This window comes from Vulpes lagopus, chromosome 1, assembly GCF_018345385.1.
Source record: "Vulpes lagopus strain Blue_001 chromosome 1, ASM1834538v1, whole genome shotgun sequence".
Classification (NCBI taxonomy): Eukaryota; Metazoa; Chordata; class Mammalia; order Carnivora; family Canidae; genus Vulpes; species Vulpes lagopus.
In genome coordinates this window covers 123629847-123644720 of record NC_054824.1, presented here as the reverse complement: position 1 = coordinate 123644720, position 14874 = coordinate 123629847, and the positions used below count along the sequence as shown (strand labels likewise).

Sequence of the window (14874 nt, the reverse complement as noted above, 5' to 3'; positions counted from 1 at the left end):
CAGGGGAGGTATATATCATATTCATTAGTTGGCAAACTCAAATTGATCTAGATATTCACTGCAATATTAACAAGAACGACAGCACTTTTTTCCTTAGAAAGTACTTTAATATTTAAATTTTGTATAGTAGGATACATTTTTACCAATGTATACACTAATGTAATTATGACCATGATAAAAATATAGAATATTTTCATCATCCCCAAACATTCCTTTGTGCTCCTTTGTAGTTATCCTATCCCCCATCCTCATCCCTCATCAACTATTGACCTACTTTGTCACTATAAATGGATTTTGCCTTATTCAGATTTTTATGTAGATGAAACCAACAGTACTCATTTGTGTGACTTTTTCTATGCAACCTGATGTTTTTGAGATTCATTCATTTTGTTGCATATATTAAGTTTATTACTTTTTATTCTTGAGTAGTATTCTACTATATAAATGTATAATAATTTATTGATTCACCTGTGTGGAATATTTGGGTTGTTTCTAATATAACACTACTTTTTCAAAGATTTTATTTATTTACTTAGAGAGAATTCAAGTAATGGGGAGGGACGAGGTGGGGGTGGAAATGGAGAGAATCTCAAGCAGACTCTGTGCTGAGTGCAGAGCCCAACTTGGGGCTGGATCCCAGAACCCTGAGAGCATGACTTGAGCTGAAATCAAGAATTGGATGCTCACCTAACTGAGGTAACCCAGGCACCCCTAACTTAACACTATTTTTATCAAATGTGCTGTGAATACTCATGTATGAGTGTTTGTGTGGGCAATACATATTAATTTCCTTTGGGTAAGGAATAAATACCCAAGGGCACAACTACTGGATCATATAATAGGTGCATGTTTAACTTTATAATAAATACTAGTTGTTTTTCAGAGTTGTATCATTTGTATTCCCACTAGCAATATATGAATGTTCTTAGTTGTTCCACATACTTTCCAAAATGTGCTGATGTCACTCTTTTTAGATTCTGGCTGTTTTAGTGGGTATGTGGTGGTGGTTTCTCAGTGTGGCTTTAATTTGCATTTCCACGATGATTAATGATGGAGAGCAACTTATTGTGTTTATTGGCCACTTGTATATGATCATTCTAAAATGCCTCTACGTCTTCTGTTCATTTTGTTAATAGGGTTGTTTGTCTTATTGAGTTATAAGGGTTCCTTATATTTTCTAGAGACAAATTCTTTCTTTTAATGTTTCATAAATTCATATATTTTATCCCAGATGATAGCTTCCCTTTTCATTTTCTTATATCTTTCAAGAGCAGAATTTTTAATTTTAATAAAAATTTATCAAATTTTTCTTTCATGCTTCTTGCCTTTTGTGTCATATCTAAGAAATAAATGCTTCACACAGGGTCATAAAGATTTTCTATTTGTTTTTCTGTAGAATTTTTGTAGTTTTGCTTTTAAAATTTAGGTCTATAATCTATTTCAATTTAACACTTGTGTATATGTGAGGAAAAGGTCAAAGATAATTTTTAAAAACATGGGTATCAAGCTGTTCCAAAACAATTCTTTCTCCATTGAAGTATCTTGGCCATCTGTATTAGTTTCCTAGGGCTGCAGTAATCATCACAAACATGGTGGTTTAAAATAATAGAAATTTATTCTCTCACAATTCTGGTGGCCAGAAGGCTGAAATCATGATGTTTGCAGGATTGTACCATAATATTATGCTATTATTTTTCTTTTAAAGAAAATATATAACAAATATGATTGCTAGTTTACTTTAATATAAGAACAATAGTTTGTAACATACGGAATAGGTATTCCATAGAATATTGACCAGTATTTTAGTGCACATTGCCCAATTCAACCATAAATAATACTAGATAGGAAAAAACATTGTATTAGTTTTCTATTGCTGTTCTAACAAATCATGACCAATTTAATGGTTTAAAACAACAAATTTATTATCATCAAGTTTTAGAGGTCAGATGTCTAAGATGAACCCCTCTATATGATGAACCCCAGCTATAATTAAAGTGTTAGCTGGCTGTGTTCCTTTTGGAGGCTCTAGGGAAGAATCTGCTTGCTTTCTTCATCTTCCACAGGCGGCAGCAGTATCATGCCATAAGGTAGAAGAACTGAGAATTCTAAACCTGTGCATTTGTCATAGTAAGTTATGACTGAATATAGCTTCACATAGAAACTTTTTTTAAAAAAAGCAATACTTTCTTATAACATTATACCCCCAAATATATTTGATTCAGCCCCTCCTTAATTCATTCAATGTTTGATACTGTAAAAAGAGATAGAAATGCCCCAGATAGACTTTGTTGTAGTCTACTTTGAATGAAGTGTTCTGGAGTATTGAAAATATAGTCTTCTGGGGGAGAATTGGGAAAGGTGATTTGTTTTTGCCTAGAATAATGATTATAGATAGTTGCTGTTCTCCTTATAGTTTTGAAGTCTGTGGAAGCCACAACTCAAAATGACTCACTAAATGCCATGGAGACAGTGAGTAGAAATATTTTGAAAGATACTACCTGAGGGGTTTTGCTCTGAGCCCAATTATGAGCAGACAGGCTTGTCTGTGCCTCCCCAGGTATTCAAGGAATTTATGGCAGCACAGGGGCTTCAAATGCAAATTCAATAGTATGGATACTCTATTAATTATAAAACAATAAGTATTAAAAATGCATATAAAAGTAATCTCAGTTATCTATACATGTATATTTTTTGTGGATTAAGATAATATTTAATGCCATGATTATAGTTTTACAAAATATTGAGCATATTCCTGGAGCATCTTATCCATTTGGTGAAATACATTTAAGGAATACAAACAAATTCATGTAATACAAATAAAAAAATGGAAACATTTGAAAAATCAAATGTGGACAATTTCCTTACTTTTCTTGCATGTGTCTACATTCATTAGTGTAAATAACTGAGAATTGTTCATGCAGATTATTTTACTAATTCTAAACCACCGTGTATGCTCTTCTATTAGGATTATTCTAAAAAACCTTTCACCTTGTTATATGACCTCAATTCCTTCTTCAGATGTCTCAGTCCAAGACTAAATAATGGGATTGATTTTTTTGGTTGGGGAAATAGTTGTCTGGGTAGCTCATTTTTAAGTTCCTACAGTCATTTCTGAGACTTGGGTCAACTTCCCATCTTCATTCCCTGTTTTCTCCCAAACTAAATGCTGAGTACTCTTTAATCTTTTTCTCCTAAATCTGCTTCCACTCAGTCTATACTTTGGAATTCCTCTCTCCCCAAAACTAATGGTCAAATGAGACAGGATGGAAGCTTGAGAGTAACATAGGGTCCCTTTAAGGTGTCTTCTTTTATGGAGATCATTTTTATTCCTGGCTGGATCTTTACTCCAGTGCCCCCCTATTGATGTCCTGTGAGGGACACAGAAAATAATTTTTATGGCACACATGCCATCATAGAAAAGGCTGTGGTTATTCATGCCTATTACCCTGGGTCCTAACCTGCTACTCTGAAGGGATAAACACCTTGGGCTGACCTGTTACCTGTTTTCAGTTGATTTCTTCTCCTGCTGTTGGGGAGCTGTGATTTAGACAAAGAAGGTACTTACCTTTGGCTAACTCCTGGAATAAGATTCTCCTTGGCATTTTTTCTTTTTTTAACTGGAATATAGAAATTCAGACAACTATTCCCATTGGTTCATGTTGTTAAGATTTAGGTGCTATCTTCCAAGTAGACACAACTGGAACAGTAGGATTATGTTTCATTTTTCCTACTGAAATATTGCTCTTGACAATTAAGGCATTTTTTTAATTTTTAAAGATTTATTTTTTTGAGGGAGGGAGGGAAGAAGGGAGAGAGAGGGCACAGGAGCTGAGGCAGAGGGAGAGGGAGAAGCAGACAGAGAGGGAGAAGCAGACTCCCCTGCTGAGCAAGGAGCCGACTCTGGGCCCATCCCAGGACCTTGGAATCATCTAAGCCAAAGGCAGATGCTTAGCCAACTGAGCCACCCAGGTGCCCCTGAAGATTTTATTTTTAAGTAATCTCTACACCCAGTGTGGGGCTCATACTCACAAACCTGAGATCCAGTTGCATGCTCCACCCACTGAGCCAGCCAGGTACCCCAAGGTACTTTTGTGTAAACATCAAGGCATGATAATGTACATAAATGTTCAAAGCATTATTCATAATAGCTGAAAAGTAGAAACAACCCAAATATTCATCCACTGATGATTGTTTTTTTCATTGATGATTTTTTAAATGCGGTATCCATATGGTGAAATACTATTCAGCCGTAAATCATGCTCAGTGAAGACACAGCCGGGTGTTGGACATACTATATTCATGGTGGACAAGACTTAAGTTTCTGTTCTAAATTCAATAGTTGTTTTTCCAGTTTGAAGTGACTACCTTAAATCCAAATATAACAGTCCCCCCCCCCCCCAAGGTTTAGGGTAGTAAAAGACAAGAATTCTAAGAACTACAGTTAGTAGGAGTATAAATTCTCTTCCCTTTATTCTTAGGATGGCTTGAGTCTTTTTTATCCTTTAGAGGTCAGTTTAACAGAGAAGGCTTCTCACCCTAACTCATGTTGAGTGCCTGTCGTTCTGTTCCTCGTTACCATCTAGTCTTTCTTAGAAGTTTACATATTTACATACTTGTTTCTAATCTGTCAGCCTTGTCAGAATATAAACTCCATGAGAGCAGGTTCCATGTCCACCTTATCACCGCTATATCCCAGGTGCCTCGCACACAAAACTACCAACGTTTGCTTAATGAAACTTAGGGCCTCTCGTGAAGAGCATATATTTGAAACAAAAACTTTAAAATATGCATTTTTTTCTTAGTTTTTTTTTTCCAGTTTTATATGTAAATGAAAGAATTGTTTTTGAGCCTCATTACTGTTGGGCGACGGCTACGCCTTACAGAAACGTTTCCTTTGTGTTATATGGAAGTCCACATTCACAGAATAATTACACCCCCAACCCCCGCCCCTCCCCAGGGCCAGTACCTTACCCACATTTGACCCGTGTTCCTGCCATAGTTTGAGAGCTTTGGGATTTTTTTTTTTTTTCTTCCTCACACTGATTTGAACCCTGGCAGCTGGGGCCTAATTTACAAAGCAATCAAGTATATGACTGTAAAAGGAAAAACGTGAGGGTGCTCGACCTCAAAACTGAGTCCCGCAGCTCCACGTCCGACGAACTCGACGCGCGTCTGTGCCAGGGCTCTGCCCCAGGAGGCGGCCTGCCGTGGGCGGCCTCGGGGACCGGGCGCAGCCCGCCTTCTCCACTCGGGCCACGGGCCACGCTGACTTTCCGACTGTTGGGCGCGCCCGTGCGCGTGCGAGGCTGCGGCCTCGGAGGTGCGCCTCCGGGGCGTAGCCGAGCGGTTTGAACCAGCGAATCCGCGTCCACCTACACCTTCCACCTTCCACCTCTGCTCCTCTCGGCAGATGCTGCGCCGGCTGGCTCCGACTCGCGGGTCCTGACCCGGTGCCGGGGCAGCGCGGGGCGGGCCCTTCCTCCCGGGGGCGGGGGGGTGGTGAGGATGAAGTTGACCAAACTGAATCGGGTCTCGAGCCGAGCGCCGGAGCGCAGCCGGAGGGAGGCTCCAGCGCGCAGGAGAGGCAGGCAAGTTGCACCCGCGCGAAAGGGGCGGGCCGGCTCGGGCGGCTCGCATTTCCTGTGACAGGGTCTGCCCCAGCCTCTCCTTCTCCCGCGGCGGCGGGACCATTTCCTGAATCGCTGAAGCGGAGGGAGGACTGGGGCGCGGCCCTACCACTAGCTCAGACGGCGCGGGGGGGACGGCCCAGAAAAGGGCGGAGGACGGGAGGTCGGCCGCGAGCCGGGCAGCGCTGCGGGGGCTGCGGCTCCGGGTCACGCGCCGGCGCCCGGCTGCGATGCGCCCGAGAAAGTGCTGGAGGCCAGGCCGGCCGGCTGCTCGGTCGGCGCCGCAGCATCCCCCCTCCCCGCATTCCCGAGGTGGTTCGGCCCGAGAGGCCGGCGTCTCTCCCCCAGTTTGCCGTTCCCCCGGAGCGCTCGGGACTTGCCCGTAGTGGTGACGGCGGCAACATGTCCGTGGCGTTCGCAGCCCCGAGGCAGCGAGGCAAGGGGGAGATCACTCCCGCCGCGATTCAGAAGGTGAAGCCTCGCGGGGTCGGGGATGCCAGGCCCATCCTGCCCTCCGGAGCGCCGCCGGGGGCCGGCCCGGGAGTCGGCCGGGCGGGGGGCGGAGGCGGGCCTGCTGGGAGGCGGTCGCGTGTGGGAACCCGAGCCGCGGGCTGTGCCCGAGTGGGCGGCGGAAGGCGGCGAACCGCCCCCCCCACGCAGCCCTTGGCGCCTTTGGGCTCTCTCCTGCGGGCACAAAAGCCCAAGTAACCGCCGCCGCATTTCTCCAGGGATGGGGCGGCGTTCGGGCGGCGGGGCGCGTGCGCCCGGCGGCGCGGACGGCCGCGCGGGGAAGGGCTGTGTGGGAGCCGGCGCCCCCCCGGCCCCGCGCGTCGCTCCAGAGTTACTTTGGCGCCGCCCCGCCCCGCGCGCCGCGGCCGCCTGCTGCACACCCGACCTCGCGTCGCGGGAGGCCGAGGGGAAGTCGCAGCGTGGGTCGCCGCCCTCCGCCGCGCCGCGCCGCGCGCTCCCGCCGACTGGGGAGCTCCCGGGAGAACTGGGGGGGACGCCGCAAGCGCCCGAGGGGCGGGCGAAGGAGGCCCCTGTGGCCCCGGGGGTCCCCTCCGACTTGCTCGTCCCTTCCGGATTCACGCCCCAGCCGTGTACATCTGCGGCGAGTCCTCACCGAGCGCCTGCGCTGGGCGCTGAGGCTACAGTGGTGAGCCGTGGTCCCTGCCCCCTTGCAACTCGGCGTCTAGCCCCGGAGACCACCCGGCAGTCGTGACCCATAACGCAAGTGGTGATCCCTGCACGGGGCGTGCGTCCCTCTTCGAGGGTGCTGCTGCCTCGGTCGCGGCTCCGCTAACTGCCAGTTAGGGACACAGACAAAGCTGCTTTATTGTCCGCTGCCCCTTGTTGCCGGTGAGCAAGGCAGTAATCTGAATTTTAGTCAGCCAGACTTTGAAAAGTTACTTGGTAAATTCGGCAGTTTACCTTAAGTATTGCGGTTCTGTTGTATCCTTTGGGATGAAGATGAAAACTGAAGAAAAGTCCACTTTTTCGTACCCCTCAGGCACCGTTGTATGCCGGCAGATTATGTTAACGGGCTTCTGTTGACTGTCAGCTTCTTTCTCGCGTGGCATTTGACATTTGCCCAACTGTTGCTTGCTTGCTTGCTTGCTTTATTTATTTATTTATTTATTTATTTAATTTAATTTATTTATTTAATTTGAACAAACCGGCCTGTCAGTGCCTGGAAGTGGCAGTAGTTTCATAGAGTGCGTTGGGCTAAGTCTGCAGCCTGGCAAACAGCTCCAAGTACATACACGAAGGACATGTTTCTGGAGGGATTCTTTTTTTTTTTTTTTAATTATTTTTATTTTTGGACCGTAGAAGAGTCCTAAGGCTGGTTGGTTGGTTTTCAAAGAGTTTTTCTTGCATACATGTTAAGATATTTACTACCAATGATTACTCAGGAGATGCAGATCAATTAGTTTTCATTCTGAAATGAGAAAACGGATTCTAAATTAAGTGCCTTACTTTACAGTGTGAGAGATTGATGTTAGAAATGAGACATATTCTCCAGTGAAGTTTGTTAGGTTGAGTATTCAACTGAGAGATTATGTTGTGAAATCATTAGATTGGACTAATGGATTTTAAAGACTTTTTTCTTTTTTGGCATCCGATGATTCTGTTTAGGAAATAACTGCACTTTTTGGAAGAGCGTGTCAATATATTTTTTTTTTTCTAGCAAGTGAATATTGTGATTCTTATGTGGGAAGAAAGTCACAAGATTCAGTGGATTTTTGTTTTTGATTAAAAGAGCTACATTAAGTTATTGAAGTAGAGTGATTATTGTATTATACTTTATGTTTATCAAGTCTTGGAAATTTAGGACAAGTTCAGGAGGAACATCTACTCCTGTCACTTGACCTTAAGATAAATCTGAGTCTTTAAAATTGTAAGTGATTTGCATAGGATTGTGAAGCTGGCACTAAAACTAACTGGTCTTTTCATTACTATGTCAGTACTTTTCTCAGTGCCCCCTTACTTAGATGAATTATTTAATCCTTTAAGCCAATACTGCTTTGAATTGTTATAAGACAATAGAATGATAAGTTGATATGCTTTTTGTTTTTAAACTCTTGGGACAACTTAATTTATAAGGTAAGCTTGTAAAGTCTGTAACGAATACATATTCATAGAAATTATCGTATTTGATTATTCCATATTTGGAATATGAACCACAGAACCATACTGTATAACACTTGGAAACTAGCCAGCTATCTCCTCAAGCTTTATGGGCTTATATTTTCATGTATTCATTGTGGATAAGGACAAAATGTTTCTTTACTCCCGCAAAGCGTAAGAATGATGCAAAGTTAGCTTTGACCCTTACCTTTTAAGTCTTAATAGGCTAAATCTTATATTACAAGTAGCAGAAGTAATAAAATGTTTGAATACAAAAGAAACTCATTTGGGGCTTCAGGTAATAATTTAAGGGGAGAATAATTGGAATACAGTTCTTTGAAAATTACTGATTAAACATATCATTCCAGGGTTGTAGAATAAGACTTAAAAGAACTGAATAGATTCAATTCCTATATGAATAAACATTTCTAGAAATATGAAGGACTTTAAAAAAATTTATGTGATGCACTACGTTTATAATAAACTTTTTCTAATTTTATTTCAGATGTTGGATGAAAATAACCATCTTATTCAGTGTATAATGGACTATCAGAATAAAGGAAAGACCTCAGAGTGTTCTCAGTAAGAATGATATGAAAACATTTTTTTGTATTCATTTTTTTGTGTTGGTTAATTTTTTACTTTTCTTTTTAATAACAGCTTTATTTAGATATGATTCACATGTCGTACAATTCACTCATTTTAAGTTTACAATTTAAAGTTTTTGGTATAGAGTCGTGTCATCATCACTGCAGTCCGTTTTAGAACACTTTGATCATCTCCACCCTATGCCCATTAGCAGTAACTTTCCATTCCCACATCCTAATCCCTCACCCTCTGACGGCTGCTAATCTGCTTTCAGTCTGTGTAGACTGGTCTATTATGGTCATGTCATATAAATGGCTTCATACAATATGTGGTCGTCTTTGAGTTCTTTTCCTTAGGATAATATTTTCCAGGATTCTTCAGTGTTGAAACATGTATCAATACTTCCTTTCTGTTGCTGAATAATTTTTCATCGTATGGTTGTACCATGTTTTATTTATCCATCAGTAATAGATATTTGTGTTTTCACTTCTTGGCTATTATGAATACTTCTATGAACATTAATGTACATTTTTTTGTTTGACTTTTCCTGATTTTTACAAAAGAAAAATTTGTTCTTTGGGATGCAGTGGATTTTTTTCTTCTTTCTTTCTTTCTTTTTTTTTTTCTTTTTAAATACTTATCCTGTATTGTAAAATAATGACTTCAAATTTGTGGGTAGTCTGATCTGTGGAAAAGTTAGCTCTTCACACATATAGGATATTTAGTGAACATCTGTATATGCAGTTGAGAAAGCAAGGCTTATATCTAATAAATAGAGAATGGTTATCATTCATAAAAACCAAACTTGTAATTTTAGTGATGTGTCAGAAGTAAATGGTATCTTTAGTAGAATCCAACGTAGTGGAACAAGTTGAATGTTTTATCGAAAGTCTCTAGAATAGTGCTGTCGAGTAGAAATATATTGCAAGCCACATATGTAATTTTACATTTTCTGGTAGACACATTAAATAAGTAAAAGGAGACAGGAGAAACTAATTTTAATAATATATTTTACTTAAGCCATTATTTCCAAAAAGTATCACTTTAGTACATAATCAGTATAAATATATTAATGAGACAGTTTATATTCTTTTGTTTCATACCTAGTCTTTGGAATCTCTTGCGAATCTTGCTCTAATAACACATCATTTTGAACTAGCCACATCCTGTGCTACCAAGTGGCAACTTTACTGGACAGTGCAGCTCTAAAATCTTTTATTCCCACCATTGTTTTGTAACGTATCTGTCTTTACTAGAGACCTCACCGGTCTTTTCTCAAGTAGATTATCCCAGCAGCCCAGAGTCTTGCCTCTGCATGTGCTTTCCTGCTGGGCTGAACTTTTGCTATCACTTGATTCCCCTTTATCTAATTTCGAGTCTCTCTTGGTTACTTGGTCTTTTTCTTTGTTGTTTTTCATATCATTTTTGAAATGAAAAAGTCATGTAGGGTCATTATAAAAAGAAAATCATAACGTATAAAAGTTGGTAGAGAGAAAAGCAAGTCATGTTTTACCTTCCACTCATATGGTTCTCCCCTCTCCACAGGGGTAACCACTTTTAATTGTTCAGTACCTATCCTTCTAAACATTTTTTTTTGTGCATTTGCATACAATGACATTCATGTCTATAAATAGATTTATTTACGTATTTATTTATGTATTTATTTATTTTTAACAGATTTTTTTTTTAAGATTTTATTTATTTATTCATGGGAGACACAGAGAGAGAGAGAGAGAGAGAGAGAGAGGCAGAGACACAGGCAGAGGGAGAAGCAGGCTCCCTGCAGGGAGCTCGATGTGGGACTCGATCCCGGGACTCCAGGATCACCCCCTCGGCTGAAGGCAGGCACTAAACCTCTGAGCCACTCAGGGATCCCGTATAACTATATAAATACATTTAGATAAATGTTTTGTATTTAATAGGTTAGAATTTTATAAATGGGATGTCTGGGTCAAAGATCATGCAGATTGCCAAATTACCTTGCAAAAAGGTTATATTGGTTTTCTTTCTTCCAGTCAGATTTCAGAGCCTTGGTTTTCAGCATCCTCTGCCAGCATTGGAGATTAGTAGTCTTTCAAAAATTTTTGCATATCTGGTTGGTGAAAAGTGGTATCTTTTCTAAAACTTTTTATTTTGAAATAATTTCACTCTTGAGAAAAGAAAGTCTTAAAGTATCAGGGATGCCAGCTGTTGAGCGTCTGTCTTGGGCTCAGGGTGTGATCCCAGGATCCGGGATTGAGTCCCACATCGGGCTCCCTGCGAGGAGCCTGCTTCTCCCGCTGCCTGTTGCTGCCTCTTTCTCTCTGTGTCTTTTATGAATAAATAAATCTTAAAAAAAAAAAAAAAGGATAAGAAATTCCTGTATGCCTTAATTTTCATTTTCTTCCCAATATCATTCATATCTTCTCCATATTGTTTCACAGAGACATTTAATAATAGGTTGCACATGACTTTTTCTTACGTTCAATTACCTGTGTGTATTTCATAAAATCAGACATAACTTCTTTTTTTTTTTTTTTTTTAAAGATTTTATTTATTTATTCATGAGAGACACAGAGAGAGAGAGAGAGAGGCAGAGACACAGGCAGAGGGAGAAGCAGGCTCCATGCAGGAAGCCCGACGTGGGACGCGATCCCAGGTCTCCAGGATCACACCCTGGGCTGAAGGCGCGCTAAACTGCTGAGCCACCCGGGCTGCCCAGACATAACTTCTTAAATAATCAGTATAAATGTTAGAATTAAGAATAGAATTATCTTCAGACCTCTTTAAAATTTTGCCGCTTGTCCCATTAATATACTTCTTTCAGGTTTAGGGTCCTGTGCAGGATCAGATGTTGCATTTAATTGTCACATGCCTTGATTATACCTTTGATCTGAAACCATTCTTCAGTCTGTTATCTTTCATGTTGTTGATGTTGAAGAATACATAGCGTTTATTTTGTGGAATGTCCCTCATTTTGGCTTTGATTGGTATTTCTCCTTGATTAGATTATGTTATGCACTTTTGGCAGGAGCATCACAAATAAATGGTGTTGTGTCCTTCTTGGTGCATTCTCAAATAGCTGTATGATAATGATTTGTCCTAGTATTTGTGAGAATCTTAATCAGTTACGGTGAGACCTGCCAGTTTATCAACTGTAAAGTTATTATTTTTCTCTTTTTAATTCATATGTATCTTCTTGGGCAAATACCTTGAGACATATACATAATGTTTCTTCTTGTACTTTAAAAAAATTATTTATTTTTTAATTTCAATTTTTAAAAGATTTTATTTATTCATGAGAGACACACACAGAGAGAGAGAGAGAGAGAGAGAGAGAGGCAGAGGGAGAAGCAGGCTCCACACAGGAAGCCTGATGTGGGACTCGATCCCAGGTCTTCAGGATCACGCCCTGGGCTGAAGGCGGCGCTAAACTGCTGAGCCACCCGGGCTGCCCCTCTTGTACTTTTTTTTTTTAAGCATTTATTTAAGTATTCACCATCCAATGATCCTTAATTGAAACTGTTATTACTATGGTGGTTGCCAAATGGTGACTAAATCAGTCATTCCTTCTACATTTATTTGAAATCCTACTTTAAGGAAAACATTTCTCATTCTCTGCCCCCATTCACTCATTCATTTATTTATATCTGAATGGATTTATGGATTCTTACTATAATTCTTTAAGTTATAATGTTATCCTGTTTTCTTTTGAAGTTGTTCCTAATGTTGGCCACTGGAGCCCCTCAAGCTGGCTTTTTGATTTATATTCATTATTTTTTGAGCATTTTAAAAAAATTTTCTTGCACTACAAAATGTTCTAGGCTTATCTTTTTCTTTTTCCTGTCCCATTTTGGAATTGCCTATGTCTTCAAGCCCTGGTTCTTTTTAGAGAATGATATTTAGAAACTTAGGTCTGAGTATTTTATTTTCTAGTCACTTGTACATTTTGCATCTTATATGACAATTTCCATTACTTTTATGTGTATTTATTCAGTGAGTCTTGTCTGTTTATATTTCAAAATATTCTCTAAAAATTAATTAATTAGCTGATCTATTCCTTAGTTTAACTATGGATAATCATCAGTGGTAAGGAGATCACTGCCTCGAATTGGCCATGGGATGATAAAAGTCGACAGGCTCTGATTAGGATACTTATTTTCACCTGTGGCATTTTCAACTGTCAGAGGATTTTGTGGCATAGGACTGGTTCAGTTTCTTAAAGGACCCAGCAGTGCATGGCTTGGATAGAAAGTGTTCAGATCTAGAATGAGCCTTTCCAATTGAGTCAGAAGAAGTTTGTATTGCTTTATTCTTTATATTCATAGCTTTTTTTGTGTATATATGATCATTTCTTCCTTCTGCATATTGGAATAGACTTCATTTTCTCACATATTTGGTACAGATGGGGCTTACATTGATTTAGATATAGTCTTATATTTTGCTCTTCCTGATGGATTTAATTTCATTTTTAGAGTTCTTTAGATACTCTTTCTTTATCAAGTTGTTAGTGTTGGTTTGTGAGTAAAGAGAAAAAAATTCCTCCTCTCAACCTTAAATGTTCTCATTTCTTGCATTAGGAGAAAGCAAAGGAAAATGAAGAGGAACAGTAAACAACAGGCATCTAGGAACTGATAGTTCAATTTTAATTAAACAATTCCTTAAGATGTAATAACTTTGCTTGGAACAGTTATTTAATGTAAAATAACTTTTTTATGAAAGTATTATATGAATTATAGAAAATTTAAAGACACAGGTAACATAAAAATTACATAACAAACACTGTATCTCACCATCTAAAGATTTTTCACTGGTAACATCTACATACATGTGCACACATTCCTTTTATGTTCAATAAAAGTAAATCACTTGTGGAGCTCTTATGCAAAAACCCTATTCCTTTTTAAATTCTGATACCATATGTGTGAGAATGTACTATTGCTCTGTTATAGTTTCTGAGTATTTTCTAAAATAACATATGTTTACTTAAATCAGACTTTATTTTTGTATTTCATTATAAGTACTTCAGAGTGTCCTATAAGTGATTTTCATGGAAAAAATTTGTATTAATCATTATATAGAAGAATGTGGTTTTAAATATCTAGTTAGGAAGATGACTTTTATTCTTTAAATTGTATTTCTGTTGTCTTATAAATCTAATCTTCACAGCTTCTTGGTAAAGGTTTTTGTTAAAAATGAGATCTGACTTTTTCAGATTCATTTTTTAATTATATGCATAAGTTTAACAGTGGATATTTTACCTTACTCCAGATAATTGATGTAGTGGTTCTTAGTGGAATCTTTGGGAAGTGGAACTGACCCTCATTTAATATGTTGATAATTATGGGTGTTTTGGATTATCTGCCACTATTTATTAGGAAGTTACCATCATCAAACATACAATGTTAAATATGTTTATATTTACCCTTGTTATTTATACTCAGTTTTCTTAATATAGACTGTTTTAGAGCTAATAAACATACATTAAAAAAACTAAATTGCTTCAGTGATAAATGTAATAGTATATACAGAGTAAATTTTCTGAGGAAAATGTTTAATATTTATAGAAGAATCTACTTTTTATTATTTCAGTAGAGTCCACTGAAGCCAGATTCTTCTGGAATGTTTGCTTATTGCTTTGTAGGTGATGTATACACAAACTTGTAAAAGAATATGAGTATATACTACTTTTCAATAACTTTCATCTTTGAGTCTTAAATGATCTTAGAAAAAGCTTATTTTGATGAATGCTGTAGAAATAACACAGTTTACAAGAAAGAAACCTACTGAAGTTAGATAAGATACTTTATATTAGGTAAAATATTCGGGGCTCTTGGTGCAATTGGAGTAATTTGAATGGGTTTTTGGATTATATATTACTGTATTGATCTTAATTTTTTGTACAGTGGTTGCATATGGGAATTTCCTTGTTTTTGGGAAATCAACACTGAAGTGTTAGAAGTAGTGGAGTAATATGTCTGTAATGACTCTCAAAAGGTTTTTAAAAAAAAGCTGTTCTGAGTATGTGTGTGTGTGCTTGCTTGTGTGTACA

The 14874-nt window shown here is 39.2% G+C and overlaps 1 protein-coding gene across 3 annotated transcripts in view; it reads left to right on the top strand.

Annotated features, from left to right (window-relative positions):
• Positions 1–5474: 5474 nt before the first annotated feature.
• The window catches only part of SS18 (SS18 subunit of BAF chromatin remodeling complex), an 82441-nt gene continuing 73041 nt past the window's right edge, over positions 5475–14874 (top strand). The window contains exons 1-2 of one of the 3 annotated variants that reach the window (XM_041761651.1): positions 5475–5588; positions 8761–8837. In XM_041761651.1, coding sequence (XP_041617585.1) covers positions 8761–8837 — 77 coding nt within the window. In that variant the 5' untranslated portion in view covers positions 5475–5588. Of the gene's footprint in view, positions 5589–5727; positions 6099–8760; positions 8838–14874 lie in introns of those variants that run through there. The other 2 variants (XM_041761662.1, XM_041761673.1) reach the window with 2 other exon arrangements.